The sequence below is a fragment of the Danio rerio genome, chromosome 8, assembly GCF_049306965.1.
Source record: "Danio rerio strain Tuebingen ecotype United States chromosome 8, GRCz12tu, whole genome shotgun sequence".
Taxonomy (NCBI): domain Eukaryota; kingdom Metazoa; phylum Chordata; class Actinopteri; order Cypriniformes; family Danionidae; genus Danio; species Danio rerio.
Window position 1 is genome coordinate 62,531,631 of NC_133183.1, and position 23,370 is coordinate 62,555,000.

The window sequence follows — 23,370 nt, forward strand, 5'->3', positions numbered from 1 at the left end:
CTGACATCAGAGACTTATATCTTGTAAACAGGACCATAATAGGTAGGTAAATGAGTGTAGTTAACAACTCAAAGTTTACGGAAAGTTAATTCTACTCATTTGAAAAGAGTTTTAAACTCAGTGTTGAAGATATTGAGCTAATTAAATACCACATCACTTCAACTTAAATAGAGTAAGTTCACAGTACTCATATGGATTAGTTTATTTTACTTAAACGGTTTGTTGCAATCGGTTTCCTCAAACGGTTTGAGTTGCCTTAACTCATTGGGTTTTACAGTGTGCATACACAAAGACTTCAGCTGACCTGAAAAGCATGAATGGCTGCAGGCATCATGGGTTGTGGATTAGCCGCCGCCATGGAAACCGGCAGAAGAGCCGCAGCTGAAACAGACACACACAAATCTGAGCTTTTCTGAAGGTCTCTGCTCAGTTCCTGGACAAACTATTAAATGCATGATTATTATTATTATTATTATTATTATTAATATTATTATTATTAGGAGTGTGTTTTGGTGTGTGTGTGTGTTACTCTGCAGTGCCGGTGGCGGGGCGGAGGAGATGTGAAGCGGCTGTGGTGACGGTGCACTGCTGCGCTCCTTCAGTCTGGACACACTCGGGTCCTGTAGAAAGAAATACTTACACATTTTAATAATAAACTATAGTTAACAAACAGAATTACTCTGCAAAAAAGACAAGTAAAACATACGAAGCATCAACATAAAAGGTTTCAAAGTAATGATATCATATTTGACATATGCAATACATGTCAATCATCTGACAAAAGTAACATTCATTAGTATATGCAAAACATATTATATAGCAAAATAAACAGTCATTCAGCTTCTCTGAATTGATTATTACAGAACTGTTATGTGCATTATTTAAGGCAAATACATTAGAAGTAACTGTGAATGAAAAGTAATCCCACAGTTTACTTTTTTCCAATGGATAAGTCATTTAACAACAGCAACTAGTCACTTTTTTTCATTAAATACATCCAACACTGCATAACAGCTTCAGAACAAACAAACATGAGCGGAGAAAACTCTGCCCAAGTCTTGCTGCATTCCTCCACATTCAGATAACACAGCCAGAAAATTGACTAATGGAAATTGCATTACATTGCAATAAATCACAGCAGATGATCCACTCAAGTCCTGTGCAGATGCACTTTTCCACTCTAATCTTTCCAGCTGTGGCTTTAGTCAAATCTGACAGTCGCTTTTAACAGCAAAAAATAGGCCCTGACCACCGTCAGTAGTATTAATGTAAAGTTTTATAACGTTTTAATGCATTTAAAGGGTCACGAAACACCAGAATACAAGTTTTGAGCTGTTGACCGTCGTATGACTGCTAAAAACACTATTAGGACACAGATATCTCACTAAAGAGGGAAAATTGGTTGTTTTTGCGTTATTTCGAGCAAATTCGTACTTCCGGTTTGAAACGATTTTTTGAAGCTGCGTCACGGCCATGAGATCTTAGCGTGTATTCCAGCATGTGGACTGGACGTCTGTACCTGGGAGTGCCTTATGACGTCTCTGAGTGTGCTGCATTCATTCATGAGTAAGACTTGGCTCAGATCAATCAGCGCACTCTATAGTGTATGAGGTGCAACTTCATTAATATGCATGCTAACTTTCGAAGGCTGTACCTGAAACAGTGTTCAGACGGCAGAGAGACGACATATTGTGCTGCCAAAAGAAGTTGGAAAAGAAGAAGAATTGTTTGGAGATACGGGTCGTCAGTGTTGCTTTTATAATGTGCTGCAGTGAAGGTTTTGTTTTCATTTTCCAGCTATGAGAGCGCAGCTGGACTCACATGTGGATGAGTGCATGCAACGCGCGACAGAAATACATTTGTACGGGACATTTTTTACTCGAGAGCTTTTCTCTTCTGAAAATGGTGAAATTCGGATTTGCTGCTCGTCTCCTTTTTAAAAAGGCACAGCTCCAGTTGGTGTTGATTGTCGTGTCTCTACAGATTTGGCCAGTGTGTGATGAGCGCTCTTTCTTTGATCATTCAGATGGCAAAGTTATAGTTGGTATGGTCAGCATTCTCTTTCAGTGTTTAAAGACAGACCTTAGTCAAAATGATTTCTAAGCTACTCAGTTTACGTTAATATCACAACAATATTATAGACTGAAAGATCTGCTGTAAATGCGGCTCTCCGAGTGTAAAAATGTGAACACTGCAAGCAAACTATTACCGACTGTCGTGTTGAATTTCTGCCGCATTTTGTGACAGGATTGTCTACACACACACATGGCTTTCTGACCTACCGAGTGCATTCGAGTAAATGAGAAATGCAGAGTTTTTTCTCTTATACGATGTGCGGTATCAAACATTCCACCGTCATTAAACACACTGTCTTTCTCCCCTGTATGTGTGTTTGTTTTTCTTCAGTGAAAATCAGCGCGTGCCCAAATGGAAACTCCCATTTTTATTCAAATCCTTCCCCTGTTCTCTCCCCCGACACTCCCACCTAACAGAGCTGGACACACCCACTTTCCTGACTTTTTCCAAACTAGAGGTGTGAAAACTCCCTGCTGAAACAAGGGGTTTCATGGCCCTTTAATAAAATAGTAAAGCAGAATTAAAAAGACTACACATATTACTTATCATGATACTGTTATGAGCACAACATACATTATATTTCTAATGCTGCGTTCACACCAGACGCCGAACGCGCGTCAAGCGCGAGTGATTTACATGTTAAGTCAATGTAAACGCGCGAATATACATCCTGTGGCACGATAAGCGCGAATAACGCAAATTGCGCGAATGGCGCGGGGCGAATTAAGCGTTTTGCGCGTTTGACGCGATTAACGAGCGTTTCGCGCGAATCTCTCGAGTTTGAATATGTTAACTTCAGCAGACATTCGCACCGCGTTAACCAATCAGAAGCTTGCTCTTGTGGGGGCGTGATTATGACATAGAACCTGTTGATGGTGTCCCAGGGGAAATCCTCCAGGCGACACCGACAACAATTCATCAAACTGGGCTCGGCTCAGTCAGAAGCACCGCTGAAAGCCTCCGTGATCCAGGTTCAGTTTCTGGAGGAGTTTATGAGCTCACAGAGCTGGATGCACCTCTGAAAGCTTGTAGTGTACTCAGACACGGTCCTAAACGTATCGACACTGTTTATCATCCTTTATAAAGCACATTAACACTGTTATTTTCTTCATAAAATCCATGTTAACCATTTAGCAATGAAGCTAGAGTCACCAGGCAGACAGAAGCCCTGCCCATCACGCAAATCCGCGTCTGTTCTGAAGTGAATTTGACACGCGAATGAAGCGGGGTTTGACGCACGAATGAAACCTCAAATGTTCACGCGGCAATTTACGCGCGAATAGCACGATTTATCCGCGCGTTCCGCGTCTGGTGTGAACGCAGCATAACTGTAACTCAGCAATTAAAAAAGCTCTCTAGCGTCTGTATTTGTTTATCCTCTCTTTTTTGTTTTGTTATTGTTGCTTTTCTCTTCAATTGAAAACTGACTATGATTGTGAGGTGTTATTAGGCCTGCTACATTAATCAATACGTCGAGTTATCGCACAACACATGGACGTGACCTCAATCATTTCTGGTGATGCAATATATATCACCCATGCATAAAAACCAATTCTAGCAGCATTTAAGCTGATTAACATCTCTATCTCTATTGGAGGTGTCAGTGTCAGCATGGGTAATAAAACACTGTAGTGTTTACTGTACATTACTATAGTATTTTTCATGTGGGTGTCCGACTGAAAATAGATCTAGTAGCAGATATTGCAGCCTCTGTGTACTCTTTACCTTGTTAACATTTAATATTATTTATTGAGGATCTGCGTTTACACACTCTGATTCCAGCGCCTCATTATTAAACTGTTAACATGACTAAAATTAAATGAAATATACTTAAGAATAAAATATGATGTGTTATTTGGAAGAGTTCACTTGCGTTGTGATGCTATTGTATTGTCATTCTGGCATTATTTAATGAGTGGCATAAGTTGGTCTTAAAATGACAATAATATTGTTGTAATATCTTACGACTAAAAATAGATATCATGACAGTCCTACATGTTATAGTGTCACATTTTTGTTACATCCTAATAAAAAGATTGTAAAAAAAAACATGTTTAATTAAACAGTAGCTCAGTGTAGTGTGCTTTGTGATCATGCTTGGTCTTTCTTTGGTGCTGTTAAAACCTCCACATCAAACCAAACCACATTTTAAATCACAATTTTGATCAGAAAATTTGCAATTAGAGGCAGCACGGTGGCGCAGTGGGTAGCACAATCGCCTCACAGCAAGAAGGTCGCTGGTTCGAGCCCCCAGCTGGGTCAGTTGGCGTTATTATGTGGAGTTTGCATGTTCTCCCCGTGTTGGTGTGGGTTTCCTCTGGGTGCTCCGGTTTCAGTCCAAAAACACGTGGTATAGGAGAATTGGGTAAGCTAAAGTGTCCGTCGTGTATGTGTGTGAATGAGTGTGTATGGATGTTTCCCATTGATGGGTTGCAGCTGCCGCTGTGTAAAACATATGCTGAATAAGTTGGTGGTTCATTCCGCTGTGGCGACCCCAGAATAATAAAGGGACTAAGCTGAAAAGAAAACGAATGAATAGATGAATAGATTTTTCCTCCAGTGTTTGTACCTCGAGCTCAGAGTCGCTGGAGTCCGGCTGTGATGGAGACGAGGCCGGGCCCGTGATGAAGGGCAGCATCGGTTGACCCATTTTAGCCATCCGAGAGATCAGCTTAGCTTTAGTGGCATCAGGATTCTGAAACGCAACAGAAAACATGTCTGAACACTTTCTTTATTCTGTGCAAGCTTTATCAATAGGGGTGCACGGACACTAAAGTCTGCTCAAAATCGAAATGTAATGTTAATTTTGCAAGCTCACACTGTTAAACATTTAAAGGGCCATGAAACCCCCTCGTTTCAGCAGGGTGTTTTCACACCTCTACTTTGGAAAAAGTCAGAAAAGTGGGCGTGTCCAGCTCTGTTCAGGGGGGAGTGTCGGAGGAAGAAAAGAGGCATGGTGTGGGAGTGTCTATTTGGGCGCGCTGAATTTCAGAGTCAAAACACACACTCACACACACACACACACACACACACAGGGGACAAAGTGACTGAGTTTACATGGACATCTGTAGTCGAATTATTTGCCAAATGATTAAATGTTGGACTTTAACTGCAGTTTGGCTCTTTCATTCAGGGAATTCATTCATGCCCCTCGCGACAAACGAGATATTTGATTCGAGGAGCTGCTCTAAGCGTGTATTTTTCATGCAATGTTTGATACCGCACGGCGAATGAGAGAAAAGAAACTCAGCATTCCCCGGAAACTTAGATGCACACGACAGGTAGCGTCAGAAAGCTACCCGTGTAGAAAGTATACCTGTGTGTGTTATTCCGGTCACAAAATCCTACACAAGGTTATAGTTTGGTTGTAGTGCTAACTTGTTTACACTCAGTGCAATAGTTTTTTCGATATGAATAAAATACGAATTAAATAAACAAAGAGCACTGGACGCTCACCTAAAATCTGTAGAGACAGGACAATCACCAGCAACTAGAGCCGCGTCTTTATTAAGAGGAGACTACAAGCGAATCCGGATCTCAGCGTTTGCAGATGAGAACAGCTCTCAGGTAAACAATAATCCTCCTTAGACACGTAAGTTATTGTTGTCGAGCGTCGCGTACACTGTTAATCCACACGTGACGCCAGATGAGCTCTCACAGAGAGAAAATGAAAACAAAACTTAACTATAAAAGCAACACTTCACGCTTGTTTTGCCAACACAACGTGGCGTCTCTGTCGTCTAAACACTGTGACAGTAATGAATATTAATGAAGTTGCACAATAGAGCGCGCTGATTGGTTTGAACCAAGCCTTACTCATGCATTAATGCAGCACACTGTAAGCGTAATAAGACACACTCTGGCACAGTCGTCCAGTCTGCACGCTGGAATACACGCTATTATCTCATGGCCGTGACGCAGCTTCAAAAATTTGTTTCAAACCGGAAGTACGAATTTGCTTGAAATAACGCAAAAACAACCAATTTACACTTTTTAGTGAAATATAGGTGTCCTAATAGTGTTTTTAGCAGTGTGGGACACATATACCACTGTCAACAGCTCAACACATGTGTTCTGGTGTTTCGTGAACCCTTTAAAGACTTGCAATGACAAAACAGTGTTATAGGTGTCTCATGTCATCATATACAATAATACAGCCATCTATTATACTTCCATCTTTCATCGGCTAGTAATTCAACTCTTTTGTGAAGGGCAAAATGAACTATTTTAATATTTATATAATTTATAATTATTATATTGTAATATTTATAACTACTAAGTCTTTCATCATACATTCTCTAAAAACTTACATAGAGGATTCCAGTTATGACAGAAATCATCAGATTTCATTAGTCTAGGGATGGGAAGATTAACCGATATGTATTGATACGCGGTCATGCGCGTGCACGATGCGAGTGCATCGGTTGAGCAGCAGAGGATGAATGAAATTTTGGAAGCAAATCGAGATGCATCGGTTTTTGCGAGATGCATCGGTTTTTCCAAGATACAGCTTATATTTTTAATATAGAATGTATTTTTTATTTATTAACAAGTGTTGTCAACCTGTTTTTGGCACATAATTTAATCGACCTACATAAAGTATGCATTAGCAACGGGTTTGCGGATGTGTACACTTACACTACAACTCAGTGTATCAGGTGTGCGGATGAAGCTAGTGGAGCGCCCTCAGAAAGCGCGAGAAGCAAAACAAACATTTTATTCCCCACTGAGTTTTAAATCTAAAGTATGGCAACATTATGGATTTAAGGATGGACGACTTGACAGGACAGATGCAATTTGCAAAATGTGCCGCGCATCTGTAAAATACGTGGGCAGTACGATTAATCTGATATCTCACTTGAAGCGGCGCCACGGTGTTGTTGTGAAAGCATCTTCCAGTGTTCCTGCATCCCCGGCTTCCTGCTCTGCTTCAACTGTAGCTACCAGCTCCAAAAGTGGTGAGAAAAGCATTGCAAGTTTTCTCCATGCGCAACAGTTCTGCTCGCTCTACGCCAATAACGAATGCTATTGCATTGTTCATCTGCAAAGATATTCAGCCTAGTGTCACGGAGAACGAAGGTTTTAAACACCTCCTCCTGTTAATTTGTATTTAATTATAATAATAATAATAATATTAATAATAATAATGATAAAAATAATGGGTGTCACAGTGGCACAGTGGGTAGTCTGACCACCTCACAGCAAGAAGATTGCTGGTTTGTTATATTTTTATTAGCCTGTTGTTTACAGTGACAGTGATGTTTCAAAGCAGCATAACACTGCTAGTTCACCACCTTAAGTTTTGAATATTCAGTGGCAAAATATATCTTTGTAAAACTTGTTTTCATAGTTGAAAAGTTAAATCACAATTCTTGTTGTGCAATGCTCAACCTTTATGTTGAAAGAGTGCAAATATATATATTTAATATTTATTGCACTTATACATTTTGTTTATCTTGAAAATCCTTAAATAATATGTGCTATATGTTCTAAAATGGCCCTTTACTGTAAACTGACACTCTGGCTCTGAGAGAAAAGCCAGTTTGTAAAAAAAGTCTTGGTTTTACTTGGTTTATAAATAATCAAACTCATTCAATGGCACAGCATCCTCTTTTACATAATCTCATAAACTTGATCTAATTAGTTAGTGCTGAATTATCGCATTGTATCGTGATATGGGTGTGAATCGTATCGTGTTGCATCGCAATATGTCACAAATGTATCGCTAATATATCGGATCGTATTCTTTGTATCGAGATGCGTATCGGATCGGCATTATAGCTTAGATGCCCAACCCTACATTAGTCGCATTGTTATTCTCAAGGTATTCTCAATATTTAATATGTGCAAGTTTAATTCGCTGAGAAAAAAACATGTTTGTTGTGGTAATCTTCAATTAAAGTCTAAGCATTTGCTTCTTCATTAGGAAAGGCGGTCATACCATCTCTTACTGTTGAGTTTGCTATGAGGGAATGATGCACAAAAGAAAAGCCCCGCCCCCTTACTCAATATTCCGCTTCATTAGGAAGTACATCAACATACTGAAACAAAAGACTCAGCGACTTCTGGGTAATGCAGACTTTGAAAATCTACTCACAAAGTGTTCAAACAGCCATGAAACAACAACAACTGCCTCTTTCATTTTTGAAACAGCTGCCTCTTTTACATTGCCTCTCTACAGCTGTAAATATATGTGTGTGTTTGCATAAAAACACTTCAGTCTGTCTCCAGTTGTATTCATTTCAATGAAGGGAAACAGATCAAAACAGAGGTGTGGAGGAACTGAAAAGCAGCAGCACTTACAGTCAGCTGTTCACTGAGGGAGTTTGACTTCGCTCGAAGAGGAGGCTCGCTGTAAACAAAGAGGAAACGTTGAAAATGTAGAATTTCAATCAAACACAGGGCACTATTTTCTCAGTCTAAACAGATCAGCTCCTGCATGAGCTAGCAGTTTTAATAATTTTTTATTTTTAATTAAAAGGTCCACTTTCTATTATGCTAAAAATATGATCAGTTTTCATAGATTCAAGTGCTCGTAAGCAGGACACAGAATCTGTGCGAATTTAAGTTTGACGTTGGATAAATGTTGGACAAAGATAATCTAGTGTGAGGCTCCAGCAGAGGCCTGTCAATCTGACCTGGGTCTGCTGCTCTGTGGGACGCTGCTGACGGGCTGGTTCAGCTCAGACGGGCCCAGACTCTCAACACTCGGAGCAGGAGATGGAGACGCTGAATCTCCGGAGCCGACATCCTTCACAAACTTCACCTGCACAGACATTAAGAGAGACTGCTTACTTTTCATGCACATACATATATATATACATACATATTAGGGCTGTAACGATACACCAAACCCACGATTCGGTTCGTATCACGATTTTTGACCCACGATTCGGTTCGTATCACGATTTTTATTTTTTTTTTATTCGTGTGGGGTGGGAAAAAAAAGATTTTTAAAACTATTTTTTATTAAATAACATTTGAAAAATCTTTATAAACTAAACATCAAAGAACAATATTAACTATGCAAATTATTAACAATATAAATAGCCATATATAAAATAAATAAATAGCCATAAGCATTGTCGGTTGTCAAGCGGGGTTAAGTTGGTTTTGTTTTTGATATTTCTGACACATTCAGACGGTCCCTTACTAAAAGCTCCGTGCGAGCTCTCCCGGCTAAATATTGCGAGGGCTTAAATGGAGCAGTGCTTGTAATGTCGAACGAAAAAAAGTGTTAATTAGCTCAACTTTTGCAGGCACGCGTGACATTATTGGAAAGGTATCACGGGGTGTGTCGCGATTCTCCCCTATCACACCGCGACACAGGATCATAGATCTGAGTGTCGCGATTTCGATTTTATATCATGTATCGTTACAGCCCTAATACATATATATTACATATATATTTTTAAGGTATATATACTCAAATAAGTCTTTAGTGTCTCAGCTTCAGCTCAAAACACCTGTCAGATTGTCGTTTATTATACCCTGTTGAAAAAATCAATTTTTGGGTCAGAGGGAAGCTTGACTTTTCTGTATTTACTTTGTGTACTACTGAGCCCAATTAATTTTTTTTAATTGCTATTATCTAGGCTCGCAAGTCAACAAGTCTACATTATCCAGGCCAGGGGTGCTCAACCCTTTTCGTCGTGGAGATCTACCTTCCTGCATAGTTCAGCTCCAACCCTGATCAAACACACCTGAACCAATTAATTAGGAACAAAACAGCGCTTGATAATAACAGGCAGGTGTGTTTGATAAGGGTTGCAACTGAAATCTGCAGGAAGGCAGATCTCCATGAACAGGGTTGAGCTCCCCTGATCTAGGCTGATAAGTCAACTAGGCCACATTATCTAGGCACATAAGTCAATTAGTCTACATTATCTAGGCTGATAAGTCAACTAGGCTACATTATCTAGACACAAGTCAACTAGGCTACATTATCTAGGCTCATAAGTCAACTAGTCTACATTATCTAGGCTCATAAGTCAATTAGTCTACATTATCTAGGCTCATAAATCAACTAGTCTACATTATCTAGGCTCATAAGTCAACTAGGCTACATTATCTAGGCTCATAAGTCAACTAGTCCACATTATCTAGGCTCATAACTCAACTAGGCTACATTATCTAGGCTCATAACTCAACTAGGCTACATTATCTAGGCTCATAAGTCAATTAGTCTACATTATCTAGGCTCATAAATCAACTAGTCTACATTATCTAGGCTCATAAGTCAACTAGTCCACATTATATAGGCTCATAACTCAACTAGGCTACATTATCTAGGCTCATAACTCAACTAGGCTACATTATCTAGGCTCATAAGTCAACTAGGCTACATTATCTAGGCTCATAAGTCAACTAGTCCACATTATCTAGGCTCATAAGTCAACTAGGCTACATTATCTAGGCTCATAAGTCAACTAGTCCACATTATCTAGGCTCATAAGTCAACTAGGCTACATTATCTAGGCTCATAAGTCAACTAGGCTACATTATCTAGGCTCATAAGTCAACTAGGCTACATTATCTAGGCTCATAAGTCAACTAGTCCACATTATCTAGGCTCATAACTCAACTAGGCTACATTATCTAGACACAAGTCAACTAGGCTACATTATCTAGGCTCATAAGTCAACTAGGCTACATTATCTAGGCTCATAAGTCAACTAGGCTACATTATCTAGGCTCATAAGTCAACTAGTCTACATTATCTAGGCTCATAAGTCAACTAGTCTACATTATCTAGGCTGATAAGTCAACTAGGCTACATTATCTAGGCTCATAAGTCAACTAGTCTACATTATCTAGGCTCATAAGTCAACTAGGCTACATTATCTAGGCTCATAAGTCAACTAGGCTACATTATCTAGGCTCATAAGTCAACTAGGCTACATTATCTAGGCTCATAAGTCAACTAGGCTACATTATCTAGGCTCATAAGTCAACTAGCCTACATTATCTAGGCTCATGAATCAACTAGGCCACATTATCTAGACACATAAGTCAACTAGGCTACATTATCTATGCTAATAAGCCAACTAGGCAACATTACTTAAGTGCATTGTATGATACAACATCTACTCCCTTTTTTATTTCATGTGATCACTACATAAATAAATGATTTTTTAAATAGCCTTTCTCTAGGGAAATGTTACATACAAGGTATGAATGTGAGAATGACGTACCCGACGGATCTCAGCTTCGAAGATGAGCGTGCTGTCGGGAGGCACGCGGTTCGGGACGCCCTGCGAGCCGTACGCCAGAGCTGGAGGAATCACCATGAGCCGCTTTCCACCTTTCCTCATGTTCAGCATGCCCTCCTCCCAGCCCTGAGAGATGGAGAAACACCGCTTTAGACCACAGCATGAGGGAACGACACACATCAAATCTGCTTTCTCCTCACCTTAATGACTTTACCAGCCCCCAGCTTCAGTCTCAGCAGCTTGTCTTTATTCAGATTTGAGTCAAACATCTGAAGGAATAAACAAATAAATGAAATTGCAAAAAGCTGTAAAGTAAGAAATAAACTGACTGTCAAGCAGTTACTATTTTATAAACTATCCTAGAGCGCCACCTGCTGTTAAAAACTAGCCTAGAACGACTAGCCTAGAGTCTCATCCGATGTTAAAATCTAGCATAGAGCGCTGTCTGCTGTTTAAAAACTACCCTAGAGTGGTCTCTGCTTCTAAAAACTAGCCAAGAGTGTTATCTACTGTAAAACTAGACTAGAGCGCCACCTGCTGATAAAAACGAGCCTAGAGCGACTAGCCTAGGGCGCCGTAGCTGTTAAAATCTAGCTTAGATCGCCATCTGCTGTTAAACACTAGCCTAGACCAACTACCCTAGAGCACCATCTGCTGTTAAAATCTAGCCTAGAGCAAAAAACCTAGAGCGCCGTCTGCTGTTAAAAGTAGCCTGGAGTGGTCTCTGCTGCTAATAACTAGCCTAGAGCGTCATCTACTGTAAAAACTAGCCTAGATCGCTGTCTAAAGTTAAAAACTAGCCTAGAGCCTTATTTGCGGTTGAAAAATAGCCTAGAGTGCAATCTGCTGTTAAAAACTAGCCTAGAACAACTAATCTAGAGCACCTTTCACTGTTAAAATCAAGCCTACAGCACCGTCTGCGGTTAAAAACTAGCCTAGAGCACCGTCTGCGGTTAAAAACTAGCCTAGAGTGCCATCTGCTGTTGAAAAGTAGCCTAGAACAACTAGTCTAGAGCACTGTTCACTGTTAAAAGCAAGCCTAGAGCCCCATCTGCTGTTAAAAACTAGCATAGATCGCCGTCTCTAGTTAACAACTAGCCTAGAGCACCATCTGCTGTTAAAAACTAGTCTAGAGCGACTAGCCTAGAGCGTCGTCCACTGGTAAACACTAGCCTAGAGCGACCAGCCTAGAGCGCCATCTACTGTTAAAACTTGCCTAGAAACAACTAGCTTAGAGCGACTAGCCTAGAGCACCGTCCGCTGTTAAGATCTAGCCCAGAGCGATGTTCACTGTTAAACTCTAGCCTAGATCGCCACCTGCAGCTAAAAACTAGCCTAGAGTGCAGTCTGCTGTTGAAAACCAACCTAGACCATCGTCAGCTGTTAAACACTAGCCTAGAGCACCATCTGCTGTTAAAACTAGCCTAGAATACTAGCCTAAAACGTCATCCACTGTTAAAATCTAGACTAGAACACCATCTGCCAGTAAAAACTAGCCTAGAGCGAGGTCTGTAGTTAAAAACTAGCCTAGAGCATCATCAGCTATTAAAACACTAACCTAGAGCACTGTCCGCTGCTAAAGACTAGCCTAGAGCGCCATCTACTGTTAAAAACTAGCTAAGAACAACTAGCCTAGAGCGCCTTCCGCTGTTAAAATCTATACTAGAACACCATCTGCCAGTAAAAACTAGCCTAGAGCATCGTCCGTTGTTAAACACTAGCCTAGAGCGCCAGATGCTGGTAAAAACTAGCTTAGAGCACTGTCCGCAGTTAAAGACTAGCCTAGAGCGCCATCTACTGTTTAAAATGTATTACTTTTATCACTGTTAACAAAAACTAGTGCACTGCCTGCTGTTAAAAACTAGTCTTCATTTTATTTTGATCAATTGAATCAATTTAATCATCAATGCCCTTTACCTGTCCAGTGGTGTGGTTTTGCAGTAGCCAGCCGGTGTAAGCCACTTCTAGAGAGTCTCCGTTCTCCACAGCCTGACCTTCGCCAAGAACAAGATCCTGGATCAGGACTGAGTCTGACGCCCCGCCGCTGTTCACTTTCGCCAGACAAACCTGAAACACGTGCATCACTGCATAAGAAGCTCTTCATCGCACTCTACATGAGGAAAAATAAGACAACAACATCAAACACAAACCTCTTTAGAAAAGTCTGCAGCTGCTTTCTCCGTTTCGAACATCAGTGACCAGTTCTGTCTCTGATCGTCATAGAACGAGCAGTAGTTTCTGGCCTGGACCTGAATGTGAAAGAGACAATAGCTATGTTTCTGTACACAGATGCGAATTGGATTTATGCTCAAACGGCTTTATTCGCAAATGTTTGATGCGATACTCCAGTGTTTACATCCAACGAGTCAAAGAGAACAAACTCATCCTGATAAACTGGAGCAAAATCAGACAGAGAAATGTCGTTTAGTCTGTTAGCACCCATGCGAACATGCAAACTCCACACATAAATGCTGGCCCAGCCATGACTCGAACCAGCGACCTTCTTGCTCTGAGGCCACAGTGCTAACCACTGAGCCACCGTGTCGCCCACATAACAAACAAATCATCTGTAATTAAAGTGAAAGAGTGCTTACTGTGAGGATGAAGCCGCTGTGGATCTTGGCCGCTGTCACCTGCTTCTGTTGACTGACGTACAGCAGGATCTTGTACTGAAGACGGGTGCAGACATGTACGTGCGTTACAAACACCACCGTTTGATAATCAATGAAACGAAGAGAATCACTTACTAACCTCTTTAGTCGTGTGATTTCCGAGAACCGCAGCTCCAAGCTTGCCTTGTTTCACATATTGTCCATTAACACTGCACAAAGAAAAACATACTGTTGACGTCTTGAATTATTAAAGTAGAATTATTAGACTTCCTGTTCAATTTTAATTCTTTTATACGTTTTCTCCAATTTCTGTTTAACTAGGAGAAGAAGATATTTGTAATGACTTTCTAATAACTTTCTCTTTGTCATGATGACAGCACATAATATTAGACTAGATATTCTTCAAGACACTAGTATTCAGCTTCAAGTGACATTTAAATGCTTAACTAGGGTAATTAGGCAAGTCATTGTATAACAGTGGTTTGTTCTGGAGACTATGTAAAACAAATATTGCTTAAGGAAGCTAATAAAAAAACATTACGACTTCTTTCAAATACATTTAGGAAAAAAACGGAATGTTTAAACACTGTAGTCCTTCGGTGTAAATTATAGCGTGTACTTTGCTTTGGAAATCAGGACTAACATGTACAGCATTATGAAAGTACACACGTTTTATAATAAACTAACATAACACACAGATAACATAATATTTTGCGACTTACTATCGGTGTGCATGTACTGCAGTGGCAAAGAGAACAGCAGGTGAGTTTGCAGGAGGAGCTGGCTTTTGGGTTGAGGGCCCTGAAACATAAAATTGTCAGACATAAGTGCATTAAAGATATAGCATCACATTTTATTCTTATGAATATATTTGGCATGCCTTATTCACTAACTCAAAGTAACTAGTGCTATAATTTAATAGCATCTTTAATATTTAATCATTTCCATTCCTTAAGAGGAAATTAATTGAACACTCATCCTTGAGATTTTATTTTTTATTTTACAACCACATAAGTGATGATGATTGTGGAGTGTATTTGTGTGTGTAGGGGTGGGACAACCACATAACTGATGATGATTGTGGTGTGTATTTGTGTGTGTAGGGGTGGGACAACCACATAACTGATGATGATTGTGGAGTGTATTTGTGTGTGTAGGGGTGGGACAACCACATAACTGATGATGATTGTGGAGTGTATTTGTGTGTGTAGGGGTGGGACAACCACATAACTGATGATGATTGTGGTGTGTATTTGTGTGTGTAGGGGTGGGACAACCACGTAACTGATGATGATTGTGGTGTGTATTTATGTGTGTAGGGGTGGGACAACCACATAACTGATGATGAATGTGGAGTGTATTTGTGTGTGTAGGGAGGGGACAACCACATAACTGATGATGATTGTGGTGTGTATTTGTGTGTGTAGGGGTGGGACAACCACATAACTGATGATGAATGTGGAGTGTATTTGTGTGTGTAGGGAGGGGACAACCACATAACTGATGATGATTGTGGTGTGTATTTGTGTGTGTAGGGGAGGGACAACCACATAACTGATGATGATTGTGGTGTGTATTTGTGTGTGTAGGGAAGGGACAACCACATAACTGATGATGATTGTGGTGTGTATTTGTGTGTGTAGGGGTGGGACAACCACATAACTGATGATGATGATTGTCATGTGTATTTGCATGTGTAGGGGTGGGACAACCACATAACTGATTATGATTGGCGTGTGTAGGGGTGGGAAAATTACATGATGGATGATGATTGGTGTGTGTGTTTGCGTGTAGGCGTGGGACTATCACATAACTGATGATGATTGGCATGTGTATTTTGTGTGTAGGGGTGGGACAACCACATAAGTGATGATGATTTGTGTGGCGTGTATTTGTGTGTGTGTAGATGTGGGACTACCAAATAACTGATGAAGATTGACATGTGTTTTTGCATGTGTAGGGGTGGGGCAACAACATAACTAATGATGATTGGCTAAAAACGCAGGAGACGCTTTCAAACGGGTAGAGAGACAGAGCCACTGCATTATAGCAACTTAAATTGCCACAGCGGAATGAACCGCCAACTTATCCAGCACGTTTTTACGCAGCGGATATTTACAATAAAATATTGCATTTGATAGGCTCTCACACTGTCCCACAGCAACATTAGTATAGTATAGAATATTTTATGTTAATAATAATTTATATAATTAAGTGTCGATTTTATTAAACATACAGTTTGTAACAATCTTCTCTTAAAAAGTACCGCAATAGTTACTTTTCCTGGCAAATAGTTACTTTTATAATCGTGTAATTAAGTTAGTAACTAGTAACTATACCTAAAAACTTTTTTTGTAACAAGCCAAACACCGCACCTGAGTTGCCGGAGCTCTTGCGAGGCTGTTTGGGCGCTGTATACTGGAAAGACTCATTCCCTTGGCTGGTTGCCTGATCCAGTCCAAACAGAGATGCTAACTTTGCTCTGAAATCACAGAAAGGCAGCAAGTAAATCCTCCATTGAACTGCTCCGAGTCTCAATTCTCAGTTTAACCTCAATTAAACCCATTGCGTTTTGCTTAAACCCCCTGCAGAAATAAAAAAAAATGCACAACCTGTGTTAAAAAAAAGCTACACAATAAACACAAACAGCACTGACCCGTGGATCTCTCTCCACTTGTAGTCATTGTCCTGCAGTTCTGCCATGCTCAGACAGGCCAGCGACCCTGCATGACTCTGACTGCTTGCTTTAAAGCTAACAGCTATGCACAAACAGCAAGTGTGTGTGCATGATTTAATGCTTCGGATTTTCCAATTGCATGTAATAATATTGTACGTGTTGAACAGTTCTAGAGTGTGTAGGCAAAAAAAAAAGCTCCTCGTGACCCAAGACTGAAGCCCGGCTCTGATCTGCATGTCTTTAAACACCAGCATGTGAGCGGCATTACCACACACACACACACACACACACACACACACACACACACACACACACACACACACACACACACACACACACACACACACACACACACACACACACACAAACACACACAAACACACACACAAACACACACACACAAACACACACACACTCCACCTCTACAATCCTCACCAGCAGATTCCATATTAATACACATGCAAGCCGATGCCAATGACGACTGAATATCAGTCTGAATAGTAATACTATATCTAATACGGTTGTATTAGTTAATGTTAGTTTACGAATATGAATTAACTATTAACAGTTATTACAGTATTTATTCACATTTGTTAATAAAAATAAAGTTGTTCAAAATTAACCTACTAATGTTATTAGATGGCTGTCTGGAATACTCGATTCTGATTGAGCAGTCGTATGTTAATCCCAGATAACAACCACTAAATAACACAGGCACACACAGGAACACCGAATCTCTTTGACCGTAAGTGAATATTACCGTCAATGTTCATATACATATACCTACATCCACTTTCATATGTATTTGCTTGTCTGACACGACAGTTTAAGACGGTTTGGCACCATCTTGTGAATTAATAGTGTACAGGTTAGTGTATACTCCTTCAGCTGTTTTCGTTTCTGTCAGCTTTGCGTTTTTCACTGTTTGGCGCCATCTAGTGTCTGTATAATGTGCAGGTTAGTGTATACGACAAAGAGGAAATATCCAGTGAGCGGCAGTTCTGTGGGCGCAAATGCCTTGTTGACGCCAGAGGTCAGAGGAGAATGGCCAGACTGGTTCCAGCTGATAGAAAGGCAACAGTAACTCAAATAAGCACTCGTTACAACCGAGCTCTGCAGAAGAGCATCTCTGAACACACAACACGTCCAACCTTGAGGCGGATGGGCTACAGCAGCAGAAGAGCACACCGGGTGCCGCTCCTGTCAGCTAAGAACAGGAAACTGAGGCTACAATTCACACAGACTCACCAAAACTGGACAATAGAAGATTGGAGAAACGTTGCCTGCTCTGATGAGTCTCCATTTCTGCTGTAATGGTGTGGGGGAGATTTTCTTTGCACACTTTGGGTCCATTAGTACCAAGTGAGCATGGTGTCAACACCACAGCCTACCTGAGTATTGCTGCTGACCATGTCCATCCCTTTATGAGCACAGTGTCTCCATCTTCTGATGGCTACTTCCAGCAGGATAACGCATCATGTCATAAAGCTCGATCATCTCAGACTGGTTTCTTGAACATGACGAGGAGTTCAATGTACTCAAATGGCCTCCACAGTCACCAGAGCTCAATCCAATAGAGCAGCTTTGGGATGTGGTGGAACGGGAGATTGGCATCATGGATGTGCAGCCGACAAATCTGCAGCAACTGTGTGATGCTATCATGTCAATAAGGAGCAAAATCTCTAAGAAATATTTCCAGAACCTTGTTGAATCTTTGCCATGAAGGATTAAGGCAGTTCTGAAGGCAAAGGGGTTCAACTCGGTACTAGTAGGGTGTACCTATTAAAGCGGCCAGTGTGTAAACTACATAGCCTGAAATTATTAAAGTGAAACTGGCAAAAGCAACAAGAGGAAGCTTCAGCAGCAGCACTGTGAAAATGTCACTCGCCATATGATCATATGACCCAAGGAAGTCATGCGAGAACCACTTCAACACACCAGTGATGAATGCTGAACACAACTCGATGATTATTGAACACAGATTCTTCAATGATTCTCTGCTTTCTTCACGTAGTTTGGTCGCCATAAAAGTTTCTCCAGGCTATAATGTGTTCGTTATTAACCAACGAGTGACACTCACTAAGTTAATTACATATCTTTCCTATATACCCGCTGCATTCGAGTGGTTTCAGGAATATATATATGTGTGTAATTATTGATATAATAAGAGTGAGTGGTGTTTGTCTGGAGACTTTCGCCTGCGTCTTTCTCCGTCAGAAACTCACTCACCCTCCACCGGGAGACAGAAAATCTCCGTCCTCGTCGTCTGCCCCAAACATGCCTCTGATTTTTCCTCAAACCGCCGCGCGAACAGATTTACTTTTATTCCAGATATGAAGCACCGACGGCCTGCAAATATTAACATATATTCATTCTCTGCGGTCGCTTCCTGGTTGCGCTGGCGTCAGGTGACCCGCCACTGCATCACATGCGCGTGACGTCACACGACGCCTCTACTTACACTGCCGCGAGAAAACTATATTTAAAACAAATCTAAAATATAGTTTAATTATTACTACATCTGAAAATATAAAAACAAAACCGAAGGGGGCTATTTAAAAAATAATAGAAATTAATTCACATTACTGTTTTTACCGTAGTGTACCATCTCTAATGCGATCTGTAGTACTGGGCTAAGATAGTTTTTAATTTTAAATGTATGTAGTTGTCTTGTTGTTTGTTGTATTATGTAATTGTTCTATTGTTGTATGCTTAACACAAACTTTCTTTTTGTGCCAAGCAGAACGTACAATACATTTTAAACAATCAATGCTGTGTCAGTTGGATTTTTTTTATTTGTGCTTGTATTACTCTATTATAATATTAAATCATTTAACTGCTATGATAGTTCATTAATGGTCTGTGTTGTTTTTTAGTGTTATTTATTTGATTGTCCGATTTGCATAAGCGCGGGTAAAGTTCTGCTCCTGTTGCCAAGCAACCAAACTTTACACAAGCAGTCAGTCACAGGTCTGTTTACGACCGCGAGTGTGTGCTGCTGTATTTCTGACAAATGAGGTAAGTGGATTAAAGCTACAAATACAATTATTTCGCTAACACAAACCTAACAAAGGCTTCATTTGTTAACATTGACTGCGGTTTAAATGGTTGACATATTTGAGCTCATTTATGAAAACAAATTGTTTATGATTATAAAGCCTGATAGTGTGTGTTTTATGTAGGAATTGGCGTGTCGTGATTTTTTTATTTGTTTGGGACTTTGCCAACCATCTTAAAAAATACATATACTGTATGTAAATGGCATATATATATATATATATATATATATATATATATATATATATATATATATATATATATATATATATATATATATATATATACATATACTCACCTGCCACTTTATTAGGGACACCTTACTTGTACCGGATTGGACCCCCTTTTGCCTTCAGAGCTCTGGTGACTGCGGAGGGCATTTGAGTACAGTGAACTCAAAGTGGCCATTACCGCCGGAGCTTATACCGCCACCGTTTGAAATTGCTGCCGCTCTGTATTTAGTGTATGACCGCAGTTTGTGAATAAGCCGCCGGGGGGCACAAAGGGATGGGATGCGAACCAATGACTGTAAAAAATATGGACAACGCGACAGCCCCTTTTACCATTGAACGCCTTGAGGGCAAAACGCCTGCTTGACGGGCACAAACTGTCGCAAAAGACTGCTGAAATTGGAGCCACATGCGCAGAAGGACTGTCTGATGGAGCCAGAGGAGGAGCCGCGATAATGAGCGGAGTCGAGCTTCCAACCAAACGCTTTATGTAAAATCAACCACGCCCCCCGAACTGCTCAGCATGCGTTTGCTGTCATATCAACACAAATGGATGTAATAACGTTAACAAATATGAGGGTTTTATATATTCAATCGCGCCAGCTCCGGACCGCAGCTCATAACCTACTCGCGGCGTCACGGGCTGATTCCGGCTCGCAAGCGGCAGCGCCGGCTCGGCCGACGCATCTGGCTCGATTGACTCGGGCTGGAATCGGGCAGTGAGTCCAGGCATCCGGAGTAGGTCCAGCAGAGGTAGTCAGTCTGAGCTCTGAGGGGTAAGTCTCCGGCAGGCGAGAATCTAGCTGGAACTGGCCCGAGTGTATTTTGCTATCTGGGTGGCTAGGCGTGTATCACCAAACTAATAAAGCCCGAAAAAAGCCCTGACCTTAGCGAATAAACAGTGTTCCACCAGGATCATGTATGTCAGAAACTATAGTTTACCGCTGAACTCATTTTGTCATGGTAAAATAACACAGAAATCGAATAATAACATTTCAGTCTACTTCAGTCTCCTGCCGAAGCTCAGACGCGCTGCTTTGAGAAACTGTCAATCACAGCTGTCAATCACGATGACACGCCCAGCATTAAATTACTGCTAAAAACAAACTGTTTACAAAAATGAAAATCTGCACCTATTTCAGCACAATAACCAGTGCCTTAATCGACCAGAACCTTCTTTCGGGACATTTTAATGCAAGTGTAATAATTTTTTTATTTGGTTTCAAATCTCCTTCATTAACACGGAGGAGGCGGGCTTTATGACTTGTACTGCAGCCAGCCCCCAGGGGGCGATCTAACGGCCGAAACCTTCACTCAAACGCAGGCTTGCGGCACACTTGATGCGAACCGACAAAAATAGCCTTTACAGCAGCTTTAAATATGCTACTGTGCTTGTAAATGAGATTAAACAATAAGTCAACGCATTATATTTCCTTCATTAATCATTACAAATTTGTTAACACGCTTTATTGTATACTTGTTAAGTGCAAAGAGGATTCGTTTTGGAAATAAAAGACAACTAAAATGAAAGCACAAACATTCAGTACAAATAAGTAGTCTTAAATAAATAAATAAAGCTGTATTTTAGCCTAAATATAGAGAGATGTTCAGTGTTTGCTATTTTGGTAGGACTAAGACAAGACTTTTTCATTTATGTTTTCATTAACGTTTTTATTCACTTTTTCGTTGTTTATTATATTTTATTATCTCATTTTATGTCTCAATTATTGTACATTATAATAAACGAATAATGAAAAATAAATGAATAATGAAAATAGGCCTAAATAATTATTTATTTAAAGACACTGCGGCGAAACACAGTCAGGCGCATGGTCTAAAGTGTTAAGTTGAATGCTGCTTCATCAAAAGCATAAAAATAAATTAACCAACCTCAAGCAGATCACTAAAAGTATAATAAAAATAACTTTGCCACAGGACATAAATTAAGTCTCGCAGGTTAATTTTTAATAATTTAGTTTCAGTTCAGTTTTTTTTTGTTTCAATACTTCAATGTTCTCCTTTAAAGTATGACTGTTGTTTTGTTTTGTTTTTTTACTTAATGGCTCATAATTACACTTTACCTCTTAAACAATCCTAAAACCCACATCACTAAACGTTTCCCTTAACTGCATCTTAAACAAACTTTTTCTTTTCAATATATAAATGCAAGTACGGGTTCAATGCACTGAGCTCAACAGTTGTGTTGCAGTGAACGTGCTGGAGCTCATTGTCTTCAGGTGCTGTGTTCACACCTGTGCTGCTGGGAGACTGAGCACCGCTGGGCACGAGGAGTCAAACACAGCAGTCCAGCACCCATCAGGAAATCCAGCAGCAAACACCGTGAGTTCACATCACATTTAAAGAGGACCTATTATGCAAAACCTATGCATATCACCTGTTTAACATTTCTAATGCTGATTCTGCCCTTTTGTCATAGTAACAGAGCAACTTCCATCTCTGAGTGTTGTGGATGTGTCTGAATGGACTGGATGGATGAGAGCGGGTACAGAAAGGCCACGGGTCAGCGCTGAAACTGAGGATGCTTCTCACTGCAAACAAATAACACACACTCAGAAGATCAAGAGGTCAGAATAGTAGATCAGACCCAAGACGTCTGAACGAAGATGGTTTGGCTTAAACGTGGGTAAATTTGGGCTGATAGTGAATGTCCAATAGACGTCTAAAAATAGCCCAAAAATAGACTAGTCATCAGATTATACAGACTTCACATGTATAGACATTAATGTGATGATTAGTCTAATTTTGGGCTGTTCAATGCCATATGTTTTTAGATGTCTATAAGATGTATTTTAGACTTTCTTTCAACACAAAATATGCTTGATATATCCAAATATAGAAGTCTTGCCTAAAACAAGGCTAAATTTGGGCTATGCTTGAATGTTTAGTAGATTTTCAATGCCATCTATTTTTAGATGTCTATTAGATGTCTATTAGACTTCTTTTCAACACAAACAAATGCTTGTTTGATCCAAACATAGAAGTCTTGCCTAAAACAAGGCTAAATTTGGGCTATTCTTAAATGTTTACTAGATTTTCAATGGCGTCTATTTTTAGATGTCTATAAGATGTCTACTAGACTTCTTTTCAACACAAAAATAAGCTTGATATATCCAAATATAAAAGTCTTGGCTAAAAGAAGACTAGTTTTGGGATTTTATTAAATGTTTAGTAGATTTTCAATGCAATCTATTTTTAGATGTCTGTAAGATGTCTATTAGACTTATTTTCAACACAAAAATAAGCTTGATATATCCAAATATAAAAGTCTTGCCTAAAAGAAGGCTAATTTTGAGCTTTTATTAAATGTTTAGTAGATTTCCAATGCCATCTATTTTTAAATGTCTATTAGATGTATATTAGACTTATTAAACCCAAAACTACGCTTGTTGTATTCAAAAGTAGAAGTATTGGCTAAAACAAGGCTAAATTTGGGCTATTCTTAAATGTTTAGTAGATTTCCAATGCCATCTATTTTTAAATGTCTA

General features: G+C 40.0%; 2 protein-coding genes across 21 annotated transcripts in view; one reads left to right on the forward strand and one right to left on the reverse strand.

Annotated features, from left to right (window-relative positions):
- Positions 1-18,974, reverse strand: part of fkbp15b (FKBP prolyl isomerase family member 15b) — a 44,606-nt gene extending 25,632 nt beyond the window's left edge. For all 4 annotated transcript variants that reach the window (XM_073911260.1, XM_009304321.5, XM_021478508.3 and 1 more), the window contains exons 1-14: positions 18,807-18,974; positions 16,276-16,382; positions 14,623-14,701; positions 14,040-14,109; positions 13,883-13,957; positions 13,439-13,537; positions 13,206-13,355; positions 11,489-11,557; positions 11,271-11,414; positions 8,715-8,842; positions 8,380-8,428; positions 4,646-4,771; positions 530-620; positions 305-381 (exon numbers count right to left, since the gene is read on the reverse strand). In XM_073911260.1, coding sequence (XP_073767361.1) covers positions 305-381; positions 530-620; positions 4,646-4,771; positions 8,380-8,428; positions 8,715-8,842; positions 11,271-11,414; positions 11,489-11,557; positions 13,206-13,355; positions 13,439-13,537; positions 13,883-13,957; positions 14,040-14,109; positions 14,623-14,701; positions 16,276-16,382; positions 18,807-18,856 — 1,314 coding nt within the window. In that variant the 5' untranslated portion in view covers positions 18,857-18,974. The remainder of the gene's footprint in view (positions 1-304; positions 382-529; positions 621-4,645; positions 4,772-8,379; positions 8,429-8,714; positions 8,843-11,270; positions 11,415-11,488; positions 11,558-13,205; positions 13,356-13,438; positions 13,538-13,882; positions 13,958-14,039; positions 14,110-14,622; positions 14,702-16,275; positions 16,383-18,806) is intronic.
- Positions 18,975-19,539: 565 nt separating this feature from the next.
- The window catches only part of LOC101882297 (uncharacterized), a 9,375-nt gene continuing 5,544 nt past the window's right edge, over positions 19,540-23,370 (forward strand). For 4 of the 17 annotated variants that reach the window (XR_012384806.1, XM_017357551.4, XM_073911265.1 and 1 more), the window contains exons 1-3: positions 19,540-19,595; positions 22,074-22,204; positions 22,302-22,449. Coding sequence is in view for 7 of the 17 variants with exons in the window: in XM_017357551.4 (XP_017213040.1) it covers positions 19,591-19,595; positions 22,074-22,204; positions 22,302-22,449 (284 nt within the window). In the remaining 10 variants the exon portion in view is untranslated. Of the gene's footprint in view, positions 19,596-21,155; positions 22,205-22,301; positions 22,505-23,370 lie in introns of those variants that run through there. The other 13 variants (XR_012384807.1, XM_068223239.2, XM_073911267.1 and 10 more) reach the window with 4 other exon arrangements.